The 19,178-nt window shown below is 35.1% G+C and overlaps 1 protein-coding gene across 1 annotated transcript; it reads right to left on the bottom strand.

The window, feature by feature from the left end:
- Positions 1 to 18,019: 18,019 nt before the first annotated feature.
- Positions 18,020 to 18,835, bottom strand: LOC111594547 (peptide tarsal-less AA). The gene has a single exon (XM_023307899.2). It carries the CDS (start codon positions 18,197 to 18,199, stop codon positions 18,098 to 18,100), a length of 102 nt encoding a protein of 33 aa, XP_023163667.1. The 5' UTR covers positions 18,200 to 18,835; the 3' UTR covers positions 18,020 to 18,097.
- Positions 18,836 to 19,178: the final 343 nt, after the last annotated feature.

Here is a 19,178-nt window from a genome sequence, read left to right as displayed (position 1 = left end):
TGAGTGATTGGCTGACTGAGTGATTGATTGACTGACTAAGTGACTGATTGACTGAGTTGCTTATTGACAGACTGCTCTATTGCTTGTCTAGACTCATTGTTTGATTGACTGACTGACTTACTGATAGCCGAAGTTCCTCAATGACTGACTGATTGACTAAATAATTGAATCACTGATTGATAGAGTTAATGACTGATTGATTAGCTGTCTGATCAACTAATTGCTTGACAAATGGAGTGAGTCTAGGCTTGACTGACTGAGTGAATGATAGATTGATAATCTGATTTATATACTGGCAGACTGTCCTATTTGATTGACTGACAGAGCTATTTATTGACAGCAAGACTCAGTCTCTGAATGATTAAATGCCTTATTGATTTACTGAATGTTTGATCGATTGGTATTTCAACTGACTGACTGGCTTACTTATTAACTATTTGATTGACTGATTGGCTGGCTGTGTGATTGACTGATCTACTTATTGACAAACAGACTAAATGGCAGACAGGCAGACAGATTTATTGACATATTGCCCCATAGACTGACTGAATGCTTGATTGATTGAATGATTGACTTACTGATAAACGTTTAAACTGACAGATTGACTGATTTTCTGATAAACTGATTGAGTGACTCATTGATATCGAATACATATTGTTTTCCTGTTGAGGTCTGTCTACGATAATTGCTTCTATGGCAACGACTGATGATGACTGTCTTCCTGCTTTAATTAAATTAAATCGTAATATCGTTAGCAAATAAAATAAATTGTTTTCAATTACATGAATGACATGACAAGGCGCTGGTGGTTGACCTCTTTCAATGTGACATTCTTTGCGTTGATTACGTTGAACTTAAGAAACATTCGAAGTAGCAACACCAGCAACAGCAACAACAACGGCAACTGCAAAGGGCAACAACAGCTGTCAGATAATGGCAGTTACATCTGTATACAAATACATAACTAAATACATAAGAATATATATATATATATATATATATATATATATATATATATATATATATATATTTATATATATATTTATATTTTATATATAAGTATATATTCATGTGCATGCTTATTCCGGCTATGCGCCCATTGCACTTAATCAAAAAATACGACAAAATCAAAAGTAAACAAAACTGCAGCGCAGAACTGACTTAATCGCAAGTCGACAACAACAACAAGCAACGTTGGGTGCATTGAACACATGAGCTGGCAACAAAAAAAGTGTAAATCTCATACGCACATATATGTGTATAAGTATATATGCACATAGGTATATATATATCGAATATCGAATATATATCTATATGAGCAATGCGCTGCAAAAATAGTGGCCAACAGCTGTAAAAGTTTAAATATTAAAGCAACAGCAAACATTAAGCCAGATAAACAAAAAACAAAAATTAAGAAAACTAAAAATAAGGCAAAAAATATATATTTTTATGTATATATTTCATATTTTTATTTTTAAATACATAAGTTTATAAATAAAAATGTAAGATCCAAATTCCGCAAGGCACTGCCTAAATACTCTTTATAAACTAATTTGCATTCATTTACTTAGCGGAAATAATTAATAAATTTGTATTAATATGCATTTAATAATAATATTGAGTTAAGCGTAATTATTGACTTACTTCTGATAGTCTAAAGCAAAGTTAAAAGTCTCTAAAGCTCTAGTTGTCGTATGGGATAGTTTGAGCATTGGCAAAATTATGACCTGTTAAGAGTTAACAGGACTGCAATCTAAAGAAGACCGTTAGCTAACAAGCCCTATTATTTGATTAAGAATGATATATATACTTGAGATCATATTACAAATTAGTCTATTAAGAACTCAGCAATGCTACCAAATTACGCACTCAACTCAGATTTTGTTCTTAGTCTCAACTTCAATAAGGTTCAAAGTTTAAATACGTTTCAGAAATTAAACTATTTTATATATTATATTATAAAATTTTATTCAAAAGTAAGAATTATTATGTAAATCCTCTTAATCTGAAATATGAGACGCGTGTTGTTAGAAATATTCAAAGTTTTATTTATTTATCAAGAAATAAACTATCCTCTAAAGTCAGCATATATTATAAAGAAACACATTTCTGTCTTTATAAACTCAGTTTATCTTGAATTATATATGTATATTTAACAAACATTTGCATTCATCTCTAATTATATTTAATCTTATACATTTAGTATATAGAACAGTGGAACAGTAGAATTGATTGCAGCTGAAATTTGGAATTTAGAATTCGCAAATTAACACGATTAAATCGGATTTGCATAATACAATTTTAAATTTTAAAACAAATTGAAGAATTAAACAATGATCGAAAGGGGCCCATGAAAATCGAGCAGCCGCTGTCACCAGCTTCAACTCGGACGCATCTAATACGAGTGGTTGACCTTGATGTATTGTTTAAAGTTTATTGTCCTTTCAATAGAACACGCTAAATAAAGATACATTTAGCAGGCAAGTACATATTTGCAAGCATATACACATATATACACTATATATACGCTATTTTGTTTATATATTTGTTTCACCATAAACGTGCATATTTAATTCTTTTTTTTATATTATATACCCTGTATCTGAAGAGAGTTTAATACAAGGTATAATCTAAGTGAAGACTTGTTTTAAACATTCGTTCCATATTTGGTAACAACTGATATATGTTTGTCAATGTTTATGTTAATTTGATATAAGCTTATATAAATTTATGGATATAAGGATCAAGCTCTAATAGATATTAGTTCGGATAGCTTTCGATATACATGTATTTATTTATAATTTATAGCATGTATGCATGTATATCTATATATTTCATATGAAATTGCTAGACATACAACTCTAAATCTCAAAATCTACGTAATATCTTAAGCATTAGCTTAAAGAAATTTTTACTCGATTATCAGATATTTTTATATATTTTTAGTATTTGTATATAAATTTCAAATTACAAAAAATATTTAAAAAAAAAACAGCTAACAGAAAATATTTTAGAAATTTCGAAATCTATAAATTATTTAGAGAATTCAATTAAAAAATGCTACAAAAAATGAATGAATCACAAAATTTATTTAGAAACCACAATTCTAAGGCTGTAAAGGGTAGCAGATAGTCGTGCACTCCCCACTAGATCACGCCTGTTTGCTTTATTTACTGCACTAAACGTTGCGACGAACTAGTTTTGCCACAGATTCCCGATGCCGAAAATAAAGTGCATATAAAATTAATTATATATATATATATATATATGAATATCGATATATATATATATATATATATATATATATATATATATATATATGTGTGTGTATATATATGTATATATCAAGTATATTAAATCTACAGCTGGAGAGATGCTGCTGTTTGTCTGTTATCCCAGCATCCGCGTCAGCTGATGCTGATGCTGACGTTGATTCGATACGATCTGCAACGACTGGGTGGCTGGGCGAGCGGGCGGCAGCTGGGGCGGGCATTGGCTTTATGTAAATTAAACAAGTTTATTGCCAAAATAATAGCCGACGGCTGTGAGTTGTGGCTATAACTGCGCTGCGACTGCGTTCGCTGTTATATTTGCTTTTAATTATTTATTTGCATTTATCTACAATAATTTATCAATTTACATAGGTTGTTTCACTGTAGTTATTGCTTTTTTCTGTCTCTAAATATTGCAAACATGTTTCGGTTCTCTTTTGGGCCGAATTTGTGTTTGGGCACCCACAAGAGTCAGTCAGCTAGTTAGTCGTTTGATTAGTTAAATTGTCGTTAATTTGTTTGACTTTGAACTTGATTTAGAGCTTGTTTGTTGTTTGAAAACGGCAATGCATAGACGGCGCCCATAAATCAACGGACGAGTCTATGGTGCAGCCAAAGACATCGGCTATCAGGCAAACTATCAGCGCTGTAGCTTTGGAATCTGCGACTTCGTAAGCGGGGAAGCCCGCTGAAAAATGGATTTCAGATTTGAGCTATAGAACATACTAGATTTGTTAATTCAAATGATGACAGGTTTTATTCAGTTTCGATAGGGTGTGATGTTTGGCTGAACTAGTAGCTGACGAGCAATAGTCAATCAATCAACCAATCAAATAGTCAGTCATTCAATCATTTAGTCTGTTAGTGAGTTTGACCGAGAGTCTGTCAGCCTGCCAATCAGTTAAGCTCTGAGTAAATGAATGATTCAATCCTTCTTTAAGTCAATCAGTCAGTCAATCAGCCTGTTAATATATTGTGTAATCAATCATTCAATCAACAATTATATCCAAATAAATGCAATTCACTTTTTTCAGCTAGTATTTCAATTGGACAATCAATCAGTCAGTCAATCATTCAGTCAGTGCACCTGTTAGTTAATTTAACAGTCAATCATAGAATCAGCCAGTCAGGCAATCAGCCATTCAATTAGTAATACTAATACTAGTAATACTAAGTTAATTAGTACATCATTTTCTAAGTCAATCACGTACCCTTCGAGAATGTTGCACAATTAGTCATTCAATCAACAATTACATCCAGTCATTCAATCAACAATTTTTTAGGCAAATATCCTGTATTTTAGTTATTCAATCAGACAATCAATCAGTCAGTCAATAAACAATTTCCTGTGTATACCTGTGTATACCAATACCTTTGTTAACTTTCTCTACTATTTTTCGCTTGCTCCGTCAATCAATCAAGTAGTCAATCACTCGTCATAAATCGAAATGCTACAACTTCTATAAGTATCTTCAGTTCTATGCAAACACTTGCCTTTTAGACTTTAATTCTATCAATCAATCATCTATAGTATTTATATATATGCATACATAATATATATACATAGATATCAATCTCTTTAATGAATGATTCATATCCACTTATTTGCAGTTCCTCTGATGCAACCGCCAAACGTTCTGTAGCCCACGCAAATGGCACAGCCACAGCCACAGCCACAGCCACAGCCACAGCCACAGCCACAGCCGCAGCCCATTCATAGATCCAAATGTCCCCCAAAATAAAAAGAGCAATTCATGATCAAGACTGAGGTCAGATTCATAAACAAACCGCATAAACTAGACCCAATTTAGCAAAACTGAACACAAATTGTCGCAAAAAAAAAAAAAAAACAAACAATAAATGAAATTCGCAAAAGAAATGGAATTGAAACGTTTTTTTCTTCTTCGTTTTTTTGTGCCCACAAGTCGCGTTGTCGGTGCCGCATTTCCATATGAAGCACGAAGTATCCACGAGGCCGTTGCAATGTGGTTTTGGGTGTCCATATCTCTTCCCAGCACACACATTGCGCCAGCGATCCATTGTCGCCAAGCGCAGCTGGTATCAAGTGCAGGCCGTGCACAGAGATGATGATAAGTCGAGTCGAGTTGAGTCGCGTCGAGTCGCGTCGAATCGCGTCCATTTTCAAGGGTTTGCCTTGTCTGGCGTCTCGCATTTGCTGTTTCGCATTGAACTTGAGCGGGCCAGAGCTGGGTGCAGAGTGGTGCAGCGGCTGGGCGGTGCAGGGTGGGGCAAGGCGAATGCAATCAGGTGCAGCCAATTGTTGCCGGATCTTTGGATCCGCAAACATAAGCTCGTAAATCAAGCGATGCTGATGATATCATCATGTCTTATAATTAGAACGATGCATTTTCACTTTTCACCCGATACACAAACATATATAGATATAGACAAATATAGATGTAGGTATGTGCAGCGCAACATCCGCCTAACTGTTGACAGCTGAAAATCGTGATATTTTTGATGTGTTATGCGGTGCTGGTGGTATCTTTGACATGGCGGCACATGGGCAGGCCGGCTCCAACCGACTCGAGCCATCATGTTGGCCACGTTAACGCCCGTAAAATCTTGTTCATTATGATCAAATCGAAAGGAGAGGCGGGACGGGCCGGAGCGGGGCGGGGCGTGTCTCAATGTGTGCTACAATATGTATTTCTCTTAACTCTTTAAAATATGCATCGCAAATGCCCGGGCATTGGGTACAATGTGCCTGGTGCGACAATGCGATTCAATCGAATCCAATCCATGGGCACTTCAGTTAGCCAGCAGGTTGACCATGAGAACATGTTATTAAATTACTATAATAATGTATTAAGTATGTAAGAATGTTACAAATGTTAATATGTAGTAATAATTGTTGCCATTTTTGTCGTTGTTGCTGCTGATGTTGTTGTTGCTACATAAATTAACCGTTTCCAATCCGACATTGATCGAGTTCGAGTTCGAGATCGAGGCGCCCAGCTTCCGTTCGGTGTTAAATTCTACGCACTCTCCAAGACTCCAAAGTCTTAACCATTTGACATTTTTCATCTTATAAATAATATATATATATATATATATTCATATGTTGAGTATATTAAATCGTTTATATATAGTGCGTCTGTTTGTCTGGAGGCACAAATCGTTAACTCCATTTGCGTCAGAGTATGACTTTGACTTTGACTGTGATTGGATGCTGGGCTGGGATTTGGGCCTGGATCTGTTTAGAGCTATAATCAGAACAGGTCGCACTGGCTCCAAATTTAAAAAGTGTGCCGAATAAATGTGAGATACGGGCATTATAAGATTATAAGAACAGCTAACTGGTTTTCCTGGGCACTCAGATGCCGCTTTTAGCCAAGTGCAAGTGCGTCAAGAGGCCGCAACTTAATTTTAAATAAATAAGTATTAATAGCTTCCATTTCACTTAATTTAGCACTGCTGATATTATTATGCTGTTAAAAAGCCCAAAACTTGATCATTTTATAATACCAAATCAGGTGACTATATATTATATATATTTATATATAACAATTTTATATATTTTAAAAATATATATTTATTAAATTAAGTATTTGAATTATTTGTAATTTATATTTTTGTTTTTAGTCTAAGTCACTTTTTTTGCTCACAGAAAAAGAATTATTATAAAACGTCTCCAATATTTTAGAATTGTTGATTTATTGTCTATAGCACTTAGTTGATTGTTTCTAAATGATCTTTTCGTTAAATCTTTAATTAGTCTGTGCTGTAAAGTAAATTCCTCGCCTATATCCCATATATAATATAATCTATACTCCACAGTTTAATATGCTAATTATTTTATCATTTTTTCGTACGCTTTTTGGACTATTTTTTTTCGGCATTTTGTATTATGCAATCAATTTGTTTTTATAATCATTCGTAATTTTATGCGATTTTAGACCAGTTTTGTTGTAAAAATAAAATTAAAAAGCAAAACATTTATTAGGTATACTCGCAACGAGTTTAACATGTAAATACTCTGTATCCCAGTATCATACGTATGCTCAATAAATAATTATAATTCTTAATTAATTGTTGTTTCATAAAATATTTCAATTTATAGCCGAATTTTTAGTCCGGGCGTGTCGATCCGCTCTTTGATATCTGAATTAGCATTTCGCTTTTGCTTTATTTTAGTGTCTGTTCGATTAATTATTTAAACAAGTGCTCTAAGACTTACCAAGAAGCATTTACTATACTTAGATGCCCAGTAATTTTTAATTTTTTTAATGAAAAATGTCTATTATTTGTCAAAAAATGTTTATAAATATAAAAATATTTTTTTTTAATTTTTAAAATTTTATTTATTTTAATTTTTTATTTTAAAATTTTTTAAATAATAAAATTTTAAAAAAAATATTTTTAGTTTATAAGTTGTATTTTATTTATTAAAATATTTTGTATATATTTTTTTTATGTTGTAAATAAATTGATTTAAAAATAAATAGAATTTTTTTTTATATTCTTAATATTCTTTTTAATATCTCGTTTCATCCTTATTATAGATTTAGATATTTATTAAAGCTTTTTATATCCAATGTTTCCACTTAATCATTTTATACACTCCTTTCATGCTCAATATACCCCAATTAACTTGGCCAAGGGTATATGCAAAAGTATGCTAACCACACATAGCTGCAATGTTGTTGACGTTGTTTGGATTTGCGCCAAGTCTTTGGTTATTTTTTTTTTTTTCATTTAGCATTTATAAGCAAATTATGTCAATTTGTAGTTAAACAAAAATTCGCTATTCGAGTATCTCAGATCGATTCATGCAAATCGAAAATGTTTCAACTCAAAAGATATTCAACTGCAGTTTTCGGCTTCAATTTTGTGTCGAGTTGAGTTTTGTGTGGCATTTACGAATGTTGTTGTTGCTCGAGCTAAATAATGACAGACTCATGAATTACATACGGAAGTTGTTAATGCTGTAAATGACTGTTGTAGCTATGCCACGTGAAAATGTGCAAATGGGGTATATTGGATGTGCACAGTACGTCAGAGATTTCGCTAACCTCATATAGTATATGCCATGTGCTTTAACTGCCGAGCAGATCTAGACATGTCTGTCGAGTTGTCTGTTGGTGTCTGGCTCTTTCTCTGTACATCTGTCGATCAGTCTGTCTCACTGACTGACACACAGCTATCTATCTAGCTGTCTGTCTCTCTACCTGCTTCGCTATGTCAATCTGCTCATTTGCCTGTCTTTCTGTTCGTATGTATTCCTCGAACTGCAGACGGTAAATGGGCACTATTTACAGGGTATCTACTTTTCGGCTACTAAACATCAGTTATGCACTTGAAGTCGCTCCAGGGGTTTTGCTTGCATTTGTTTTCGACTTTAGCCATTCACCCCTCTCGACTGGGCCACAAAAAAGGGCGTGTTAGCCAAAGTTGCAAAAAAAAAATTGATTTATAGCGCAGCGACGCCTAATGCTTCCTGTTGTCCATGTATGTGTGTGTGTGTGTGTGACAAGCCTCTAGCCACGTCTGTCAGAAGTCTAACATTTGATATTGAACTTGGCTGAGAGTCGGACTTCAGCTTTGACTTTGACTTTGGCTTGTGGCACTTGGGTTTCTTGCTCTTGGCCATTATGTAGTCTGTATTCTAATTGAAAGATTATTTATTTATTTTTATTTAGTTATTTATGTTGTCATCGGGCCGGCCGTTGTAGGCGCAGTTACTGCTGTTCTACGTCTGGCGCATTTTGTGCATTAAACGTGTTTCTGCAATTTGTATGCAATTGATAATAAAATGTTCTTAACTTTAAGAAACGAGCAAATGCGCATTTGTTCTCAATTGCTATATTCGTTAGAGTCGCAGCCCATTTATGAGGCGTAAAATATGATATTTATGCGCTTAATATGATTCAAAGTTTATGTTCCAGTTTTAACCATAACTTTTTATTAGCTGCCCTTAGCTTGGGCTTTACTTTGTCTTTAACAGTTATTATAATATATACTTTTTTTTATTATTTATTTAGACTCTTTTGAAGTCTTTAGAGCACATTCTCTTTTTTTTTGTAATTCATAATTTTAAGTTTATAAATTCTTTAAATTTTTAAAAATTTTAAAGTTTTTAGTTTAACATGAGAAAAAGAAATGTAAATTTATTTAATGATATAACAAAAATGTTCTTTTTCACTCCTTCAATCTTTCAAAGAATAAGTCATATAATATTATATATATCTTTAGTTTTGAATATATCTGAATATTTGACTAGCAAATATTTCAATATTTCTTAATGTAAATAATTTATAATTAATTTAATAAGACATTTACCTATATATTTCTATATATAAATGTATTTAATTTAAATTTAATGTTTCTTGATTTTAAACTGCATGTAACAGGCAGAAGGAGGCGCAACCAGCTATCCTGTAGTTTATATATTTTTGATCAGCAATATCAGCAGAGTCAAGCTGCATTTTACGAGCCATGCCCTCACCTGTCTGACCTGTCTAATGAATTCGTATCTATGAACGGAGCCTAAATGTCTTTCCATAGCTTGCTAAGCTCAAGTTGGCTTTAAATAGTTTATAACTTCTTTCATTACAAAACCTATTAAGAGTTATATCAGGCTTTTGTTATTTCAGCTTATCTTTTGCTCAATTTATGAATAATTTCTCGTATAATAAATACTTAACTTTAATAACTTTATTCTCTATTATTATTATTGTTTAGCTTCTATTAGTTTTAATAATTATAATGTATTACTATAGATACTATACTTAATATTTATTTATTAATTATTATATATTGTTATTATTTATAAAAGTTTTCTTTCAGTTTCTCTATATATTTTCTTATTAATAAATGTTACTAAATTATTTTCACTTTATTTCTTATATATAATGCTAATAATGATTAATATTTTAAAATATATTTGTGAAAACACACAATTAACAATATCAATTTGTGGAATTGGAATTTGGGAATTTGGAAATTTTATATTACTTTAAGCATAAAAATTTGTTTATTTAAATTTAATTGCCAATTGATTGTGGATGTCGCAATGGGCATTAAGTCTTGCAGCAAACCTTGATTTATTGCTTAACAATTAAGTGTTTCTTATTGTTTATAGTTGACTCAGCATGTAAGCCGACCAGTTGATAAACATTTTTGCTTTATTCCTGGAAACTCGCTGCGATTACCATAATCTGGCACTCTTGAAAGGCGTCGTCGACTTGTTTCTCCCAGTAGAAATGATTTTGCTTTTGTTCTAATCTATGCAACAATGGCTCGAATTCCAACTTTATTAATATTTTTATTGCGTAAGGCGCAAGGGACGCGAGACACAGAAAACAAATAAATAAAACCATTAAATGCATTTCTGTTTGTTTATTTTGTTTGAAGACGGCATCTGGTTAGGTTTGGGCTGCGATATAATTTCAATAATAAATCGCATCATAAATTGTTATTTGCCAAATATTTAATTGACTTGTGTGTGTGTGCGTGTGTGTGGATAAACTTGATTGTTTTAATGGATTTTTATCACTTGCTAATCTCAAGGTCGTCTCCGCTTGGTTTATTGTAAATGAACCGCGCGTCTGGACAGGTTTAAATAACTGATTTATTTAGGAGCAGCTGGTACACGTGGTAACTGTCATAAGCACACGTACATATATATATTTATATATATTTATATTTATATATATATATATATATATATTTATATATATATGTATGTATGTCCAATGACTTGCATATTTCTAAAGCCCAAGCAGCGCTTAGCTTTCTTTCCCAGCTCACTCGATGGCATGAGTCTGCTGTCGCTATTCCCTTGTCAGATATGTACATATATCTACATATGTATGTATATGTATAAATAGTGACACTTGTGTGCGCCCTATCAATTTGAAATTCATGATTAAAAGTTTACCATTACAAGCCTCGAAATCCAAAACCTCACACAAAACACATGACACCTCAAAACCTTTGAAGAAGCTAAATGTATACATATATGTACTTCTGTATCTCTGTATGCCTGTGTGTGTGTGCCATATGTTATATGCTGTATGGTATATGGCTTATGCCTGGGCTATGATACCATAATCCACGAATAAAACTAAAGAAACCACAGCAAACAAAATAAAAAAAAAAATAAAAAGAAAAAAAGCTCACAAATAGTTCAATGAACTGTTTTTGTCTTCTGTATGTTGCTATGCTGCTCGCTCACTTGCTCCCCCTCTCTTTCGCACTCACTGCCTCTCTTATGCGCTCGCTGCGGCTACCAGCATATATATGTATATCAGTCGCACTCTCCCGCTCTCGCCCTCGTGCGCTCTCCCTCTCCCTCTCTCTCTCTCTGTTTATTTGAATTTATTTTCGTCTATCTAAGGTGGGATTTAGTTAGTTAGGATCGAAACGTTGGAAATGCAACGAAAGCTTCAGACCACACATTTGCTCATTAGCTATGTATCTTTTATCTGTATCTGTATCTGTATCTGTATCTCTATCTGTAAATGTATCTGCATATGGTCAGATATAGGTTTTTTCTTCTTTGTGCGTGCCTGCGTCGAGTTTGTGTCACGTAGTCGCTGGCAGCTCCATAATTTTGAATGAATTTTGATGGGACGCTGCAATTGGGCCTGAAGAGTGCGATGAAAAATCTTTTCACATGCCTCCAATCAAGTGTGAATAATGCCAATTTGGGGGCCCAATAAGCCAGGTATTTAAGCTTAATTGTTATGCTGATAGAGGCGCTAGATGGATTCGTTGCTGAGCACAGTCTCACCTGACAGGTGTACGCGCACACAGCAAGACAGGTATGTGTCTGTGCGTGTATCAGTGTGTGCGTAGCCGGCTCACGTTTCATACCTTGTCTGGGGGTCTCCAAATGTTTTCAACGCTCTTTTTTTTGGTCAAGTATTTTGGCACATTACATATTGACAACAAAGTAAACGAAGAGACATTTGGCTTGTAGCGCACCTGAAATACACTTAAGATATAGTGATTAGTGTTCGCCTTTCGTTAGCTTAGATTGGATAGGAATATATTTTATATATATAATTGATATAATTATCATTTGTTATAATTATTAATAGTTATTTAAAATGAAATTCAGTTTCAGATATTAATACTATAAACCTTATCAAATGTTCTTCAAATTAATAATATAATTTAAGCAATGAAGACTAAATGAAAATTATTTTTAGCACTGTCTTAGCGTTAGAAGCGAACCAGTTTGATGCCGAATATATGTCAATATATATTCCACTACAAGTCAAATCTCAGAGCTAACCAGTTGCATACTAAGTCATATGATAATTTAAATGTTTATGTTGCGCCTTAACCTTGGGAAAGCAATATAAAAATCGAACTGGATTTCCATTTAAAATTTGGCCAACTCTCTATTTTGAAGACGAACAATTAGATAAGGGAATTTTATATTCCAGAAGCACGTACATATTTTTAGTTGCTGAGAATCACATAGAGAGACACCAAAGAGAGTGTTATACAGACTTTGCTGGATATAAGTTTAAACTATTTATTACTCGATAAATCTTCAATATACATAATTGACTTATTTATACTTATTGAGAAGCACATAGAAAGGCACAACAGAAATTCAAGCAAACTTACTTTTTAGACTTTGCATTCCTGGATATAAATTTCTTTAGAGTAACTCTAACTCTTCTAAAAAAATAAATGATACTTTCTGAGAATCTCAAAGAGCGGCCCTAAAGAATATATACAAACAACAAATACTATTCACTTGACTTCTTAATCCTACTCACAATTTCCCAATTCCCGTGGCCAGTCCGCTGCCAATGGGCATAGGCTCGATGTTAGGGTATCATAATTATTTTATTAATGTAGTAATAGTTTTTTAATTGAACCACTGCAGAAATATATAAAAACACAAAGTGCTGCTGGCTGTGGGCGAGTATTTAATTGATTGTCATGTGCTTGCACAATAACAATATCTGTCGATGTATCTGCGAGTCGATATGGCTAAGAGTTTATTGGAGCTGCTCTGCTTACGCAATGGCCAGCAGGGCAGGTGCCACAGGCTGACGTCACTTGTGTGTGTGTGTGTGTGTGTGTGTGCGGAGCACTTGAGCACTTTATCTAGCTGCAATTTGCTGTTCACTTGGACTTGGCCAACAGTCGCTTTAAAGTCAGTGCCAAGCAATGAAAATTGCAACGTGTTTTGGCATTAGACGTGAAAGTGCGAGTTACACTCGACAAACGGCGACAGGCGTGGGCGCTGATCAAGGGGCAGCAGCAGAGGGTAGGGGGAGGGGCAGTTGCTGGCGTACCAGCCCACATGAACGCCAGTCACTGGGATTTTTATGGCACGTAATTTGCAATTGGCAAAAGCAAAGTGGCCAACAGACAAAGACATAGACGAAGACAACGACGACGACGGCGATCACAATTTGCTTTGGCAACTTTTCACTTTTCATTTTGCGCTTTTCCAAAGAAGTGCTTAGCTCTATGAGTGTGTGTTGGCCTCTTGGCCTATTAAGTCCATAGCTGTGAGGGTTCTACTGGCTTGGCAGCTGGCCAAATTGCGTATTGGCCAGTTGGTAAAACCCCGAACAGCGACCCATTTAGCTGCACATTGCGCATACGCAGCGTGGTGAATCAAAAAAGTCTCAGCAAACCAATATATATATTCATCTTGATATATATATATATATGTAATTTAGGCATGACTAAGACAAACTTTTGCAGAAATGTAACAGACGTCACGTGAGTCGTTGTTAAACTATGCGAAATGAACAGAAAAACATCTGTCAATAACAACATTTGCAAATTAGGAGAAACTTTTGCTACCAGACCATATTTTTAGCTATTTTGTTTTTGAGGAATCGCGAGATGAAACCGAAACTGAAACTGAAATTGAAACTAAAGAAAACATATGTATGTGCGCCTGCCTCTCTATAGATATATATATAACAAAAGGCACTTGTCTGGGTGAAATTTTCACCAGTTATTCAAATGAACGGCAACAACAGTTGCTGCTGTTGCTGCTGCTGCTGCTGCTGCTGCTGGCTAAGCAAACAAAACAGTCAACAAAAAACGGAAACCGTTAAAGCCAAATAACAACAACAACTTGGCCACAACAAACGCTAGTTTTTTTTTTTCAAATCGCTTTCAAATTGTACAAGTTGTTGCTGTTGTTGCTGCTGCTGCTGCGGCGCCTCGTCCCGCTGCCTTTGTTAATGAGGCATGCGTCGTTTGTTTTTACCCCCCTTGCTGCCCACTCGAAAGCCGAAGATCAATGGATATTTGCTGGCCAAGCCAAGACCAGGTTGATACCAAAACTCAAAAGTTGTTGCTGTTGTTGTTGACCACTTTCGTTGTTACTGTTGTTGATTTTGGAGTCGAGCTTTGAGCGATTTTTCATTGGAATAGAAAGTGAATTGAATTTGTTTTCAGCTGTTGCTGCTGTCGCCGCTGTTGTTGTTGCTGTTCCATTGCTCTTGAGCCGCAGTCGTCTTCATTTGTTTAGCTTACAATGAAAACAACATTAGTTGTCGAAAAATTGGACCATGTCATTGACCTTTGCCTGCCCAGAGCAGTGAGAGTGTTTTCTGTTTATATTTTGACTCATTTTGAATTGTGGTACTTTCTTGTGGTACTTTTTTGGTATTTTTTATGGTACTTTTTTGCTTGGGGTATGGTGGACAAATATTGAAGCGCGCAGCTTTTGGCTTTGTAGCTAACGGATTTGTCTCGAATGCAAGTGGAAATGGTGAGAAATGAAAAATGACTGGAAAGTTGAAAGTGGAAATTTGTAAGCATTCGGTACTAATATAAGTTATAAGTGACTATAAATATATTCGAATAAAGTGAGCAAAAAAATATAATAATATATATAAAATAAAAAAAAAAATATATATATATATATATATAAATTGTATATAAATTCTTTAATATATAATATATTTATAAAAAAAAACAACATTTTAAAAATTATTTTATTTTTATTTCTTAATGTCTTAATACAGCTAGAAAAGTATAATATTTAATGTATATATATATATATATATATATATATTTAGCTATAAATAATTCACATATATTTTCGTATCTGTAGCCCATTTACAATTAAAATACTCCCACCCATTGGGATTATCTCACTAAACATAGCTAAAGTCTACATCCTATTGGCATTTTTGCTCTACTCAAAATTGGATCAACTGCGATTTCTTTTACAAAATGTGTAAATTAAATATAAATGCTAGTGGCAAGTGGCAAACTAGCAAACGACAACAACTACAAACAAAACTTCCAGTTAGTCCGTGGAGTTTGTTCACCTTTCGCCTAATTATCAAAATACATAAACGAAAATAAAATACATACATATACAAATATACAGAAGACAAAAAAAATAAAATAAAATACAAATTGTGCTACAAGACGCGTGCAAAGGCAGCGCTGACTGCGTCGCAGCGTCGACAACTTCAATGAAATCAATTTTACGATAATATTTTTTGAAAGCACAACAACAACAGGAGTAGCAGCAGCAGCAGCAACAGCAACAACAACAGCAACAGCAGCGGCAAATGTGTAGCTCAACCGCTTCATAAACATTGAATCAGCGCCAGGCCTCAGCGCGGTACCGTTGGAAATTTCTTGCTTTTTCTTTTCTCATACATACCGACATACACATAAATACATAAATATATATATACATATGTATATATAAAATTTGTATTTGTATGCGTGTATTTTTTTCGTTGTTATTGTCTTGCAAAAATGTAGGTCAAGTTATATGGTGAGTATCTCTCTCTCACTCTGCGTGTGTGTGTGTGCGAGAGTGTGGGACGCTGACAGTTTGGTACAGACAATTCCAGAGTCGGTCAGTTAGTCAGCTGGGTTGGAAGGGTATTGGGAGAGGAGGAGCGGAGCAGTTGCGGTAGGCGGACTGCGCAGACTTTTCTAGTCGCTGCATCCCAAGCCAACTTTCACTTAGAAAGTTCTGCTTGCGGTTATGGCCGTTGTTTATGTTGATTTTTCGGCTGCTTTTGAGGGTGCCATAAATGACAAGTTAATATGCTTGTGGCTGTTAACTGGGTCAAGACGTGGGCCTGGGAAGCTTGTAACCCAATGATCACGCCGATAAACGAGCGATCAAACGTTCAAGCGATCAACCGTTCAAGCGCTCAGTACGCTTGCACTTCACATATTAATTGCATTATTTTTGTTTTGCTGTTTTATTTTTATTATTTTATTTTTATTTTTTCAATGCAAAACGCGAGAGCTTTCCGTTAGGCCAACCTTGGTGGAAACAGCTGCTCAGCACTCACACACTCTCTCCCTCTCGCGGCGGCGGGCACTCTCAGTAGATTTCCCTGAACTTCAACCGAAAAGCTAACGTGTCTATTTTTAGCACAATATATCCGCGTCGTGCGGCTGCTGCTGCAGCGGGGACTGCAACGGCGACTGCGACGGTGACTCTGACGGCGACGGCGACGGCAACAGCGGTTGCTGTATATGTGAACTTCCTGTTGCAGCAGCTTATAGAGCGCAACACTGCATGAGTGTGAGCTTTTGCGCTCTCCGGCACGCTCAGAATGCAGTTCTGAGCACATATGCCTGGCGTGTAAAGCACACGGGATGCACGCGTGTGTGTGAGTGAGAGAGAGATGAACTGCGGCTGCTATTGTTGTTATTGTTGTTGTTGTCATTATTGACCTAATCACTTGTGGAGCACAAACGAACATTGAACTTTTACTTCCGCATGCAATTTAATGCACGCGTTTTGCTCTCTCGCTACAGCTAATGCAGTTTTTGTTGTTGTTGCTGCTGCTATTGCTGTTGCTGTTCTATTGATCAGTTCGCCATTTTAGCCGCCGGCGACCGCCCAGTGACATTAATTAATGCACACAGATTCATCAAATATGCGCTGCCCGTTCGGAAAATCATTTTTTATGGGCCCCAGCGGCAATTTGTCTGCGCCCAGGCCCTAGGATAAACTGCAAGTGACTCTATCTCCCTCTCTCTCGCTCTGTCTGTGTGGAAAATGGTGTAATTAAATGCGACAATTTGTTTCGCCTGTAGGGTATTTAGCTGCCCAGCATAGCCCATAAGAAACAGCTTTGAAATTTGAATTTTTTTAAATATGATTTTCTTTTTAATATTATATTTTTATATGTGTTTGTTTGTGTTGGTTGTTGTTGGTCTTGTATAAATAACATATACTTAAAAGCTACAAATTGTTTATAATTAAAATTTAAACGTTTTCCTCAAACTTTTACACAAAAAAATCAAAGAAATGTACTTGCGAAAACCGTTGCAAAAAATGTTTAAAAAATTGTTATAAATAATGAAATTTGTTGTTCTTTAACTAAAGTCTCGAACAAGTGAAATTTTCGCTCTTTTCGATAATAAATATGACACTAAATTTAATACTTTTTTGCATAGTTTTCTTCAGACACAAAATAGATAAATATATAATAAAAATATCTATATATGTATGTGTGTGTGTGGGTGTGAGAGAGTGTGTGAGTGTGCATATGATATAGGATAATGTGAATAGCAATTATCGCTAAACAGCTTTTGTTTGATATTTTTCGATTTCCATTATTTTGTGAACAATTGCTTAAATTTAAATAATAATAATAATAATAATAATAAATAATTTATGCATAATAGTAAAGAGTTTTTGTTCTTTTAGGCTCGGCTACTTTCTGCGGCGCCGACAGCTGGAAGTCTCCTCGCGGCCACGCAGGCGCAACCAACGCGCGCCCCCAATCATATCCAGAATATTGTTTTATTATTTTTGTTTGTTTTTTTTTTGTGTGGATAAGGCAACGGCGGTGTGGATATGTGGGCGTGGCTGGGCCCTAGTACTGCCCGGTGGGGTCCAGTTGCTGGCGCTGCTTGTGGCGCGTGTCACGCGACTCACGCGGCCGACGATAGGTGCCCGTGGGATCCAGATCGAACATGTTGGTGCTGCTGTTGCTGCTTCTTCTTCTACTTTGCTTGCGAAAAGTGTGACCAGACTGTCAACTGAGCCTAGTAGGTGCCAGTGGGGTCCAAAGCCAGCGACATTTTGCAATATATTTCAAATTCTTTCTCAATTACAAATTTATATTTCGTTTTTTTTTGTGTTTTTTGTTAGCTCTTGCTTAATATTGACCCGTGGGATCCAGATAGGCAGCCATATTTCAAGATTGATGTAACTTAAACGGCTGAGAAATGCTTCCTAAGATCGTTGCTCAATATTGGCCAGTGGGATCCAGATAGGCAGCCATTTGGTGAATCGTGTAATTAGGCAGAAATACTCGAATGATATCAACACGATTAACGTCTTCTGTTGCCTCTCTTTTGTTTAACTTTAAGCTGTTTGCTGTTGCTGTTGTTCTTGCTGTTGTTGTTGTAAGTTCTTTTATTATCACCAGTTGCTATTGACTGATTATACAGCGGAGCGCGTGTGTTTATATTTAGCCTTTTGCTGCTCTTTTTGTGTGTTGTCTATAGTTTTTGAGTTAATATATATATCTCTCTATATATATATATACATATATAAATATCGAGTCACTGACACTTGAAATCCATTAAATACTTTTGTTGTGTGTTCTTTTATTGTTTATATAATTTAAGCGGCTGTCTGCTTATTGTTTGCATTTGCTTATTAAACCGAGCAAAAGAATTTGTATTGTTTTAGTTTTAGTTTTATTTTTATTTGGTTATTTCTGCTGCCGCACAACGCGTAAATCAAACTACAAAAAATCTTCACACAAGTTTTTTACAATATTGAAAATCGTTGAACTTCGCTCTGATCTGCACTCGTCGAACGTTGTCGATCTTATGATTCAAGACGTTGCCCATACAGCGTTATTTATATGAATCTGAGCGCGCAGAGAGCGAGAGAGAGCGAGAGCTGGAGTGTTAGAGAGCGAGGCACGTCGGAAGCTTAAACGC

This window comes from Drosophila hydei, unplaced genomic scaffold (assembly GCF_003285905.1).
Source record: "Drosophila hydei strain 15085-1641.00,03,60 unplaced genomic scaffold, DhydRS2 tig00008119-arrow-pilon, whole genome shotgun sequence".
NCBI lineage: Eukaryota > Metazoa > Arthropoda > Insecta > Diptera > Drosophilidae > Drosophila > Drosophila hydei.
This window is presented reverse-complemented; position numbering and strand designations above follow the sequence as displayed.

Coding starts and splice junctions, on each gene's coding strand:
- LOC111594547 (XM_023307899.2), bottom strand. CDS start 18,199: ATGTTCGATCTGGATCCCACGGGCACCTATCGTCGGCCGCGTGAGTCG.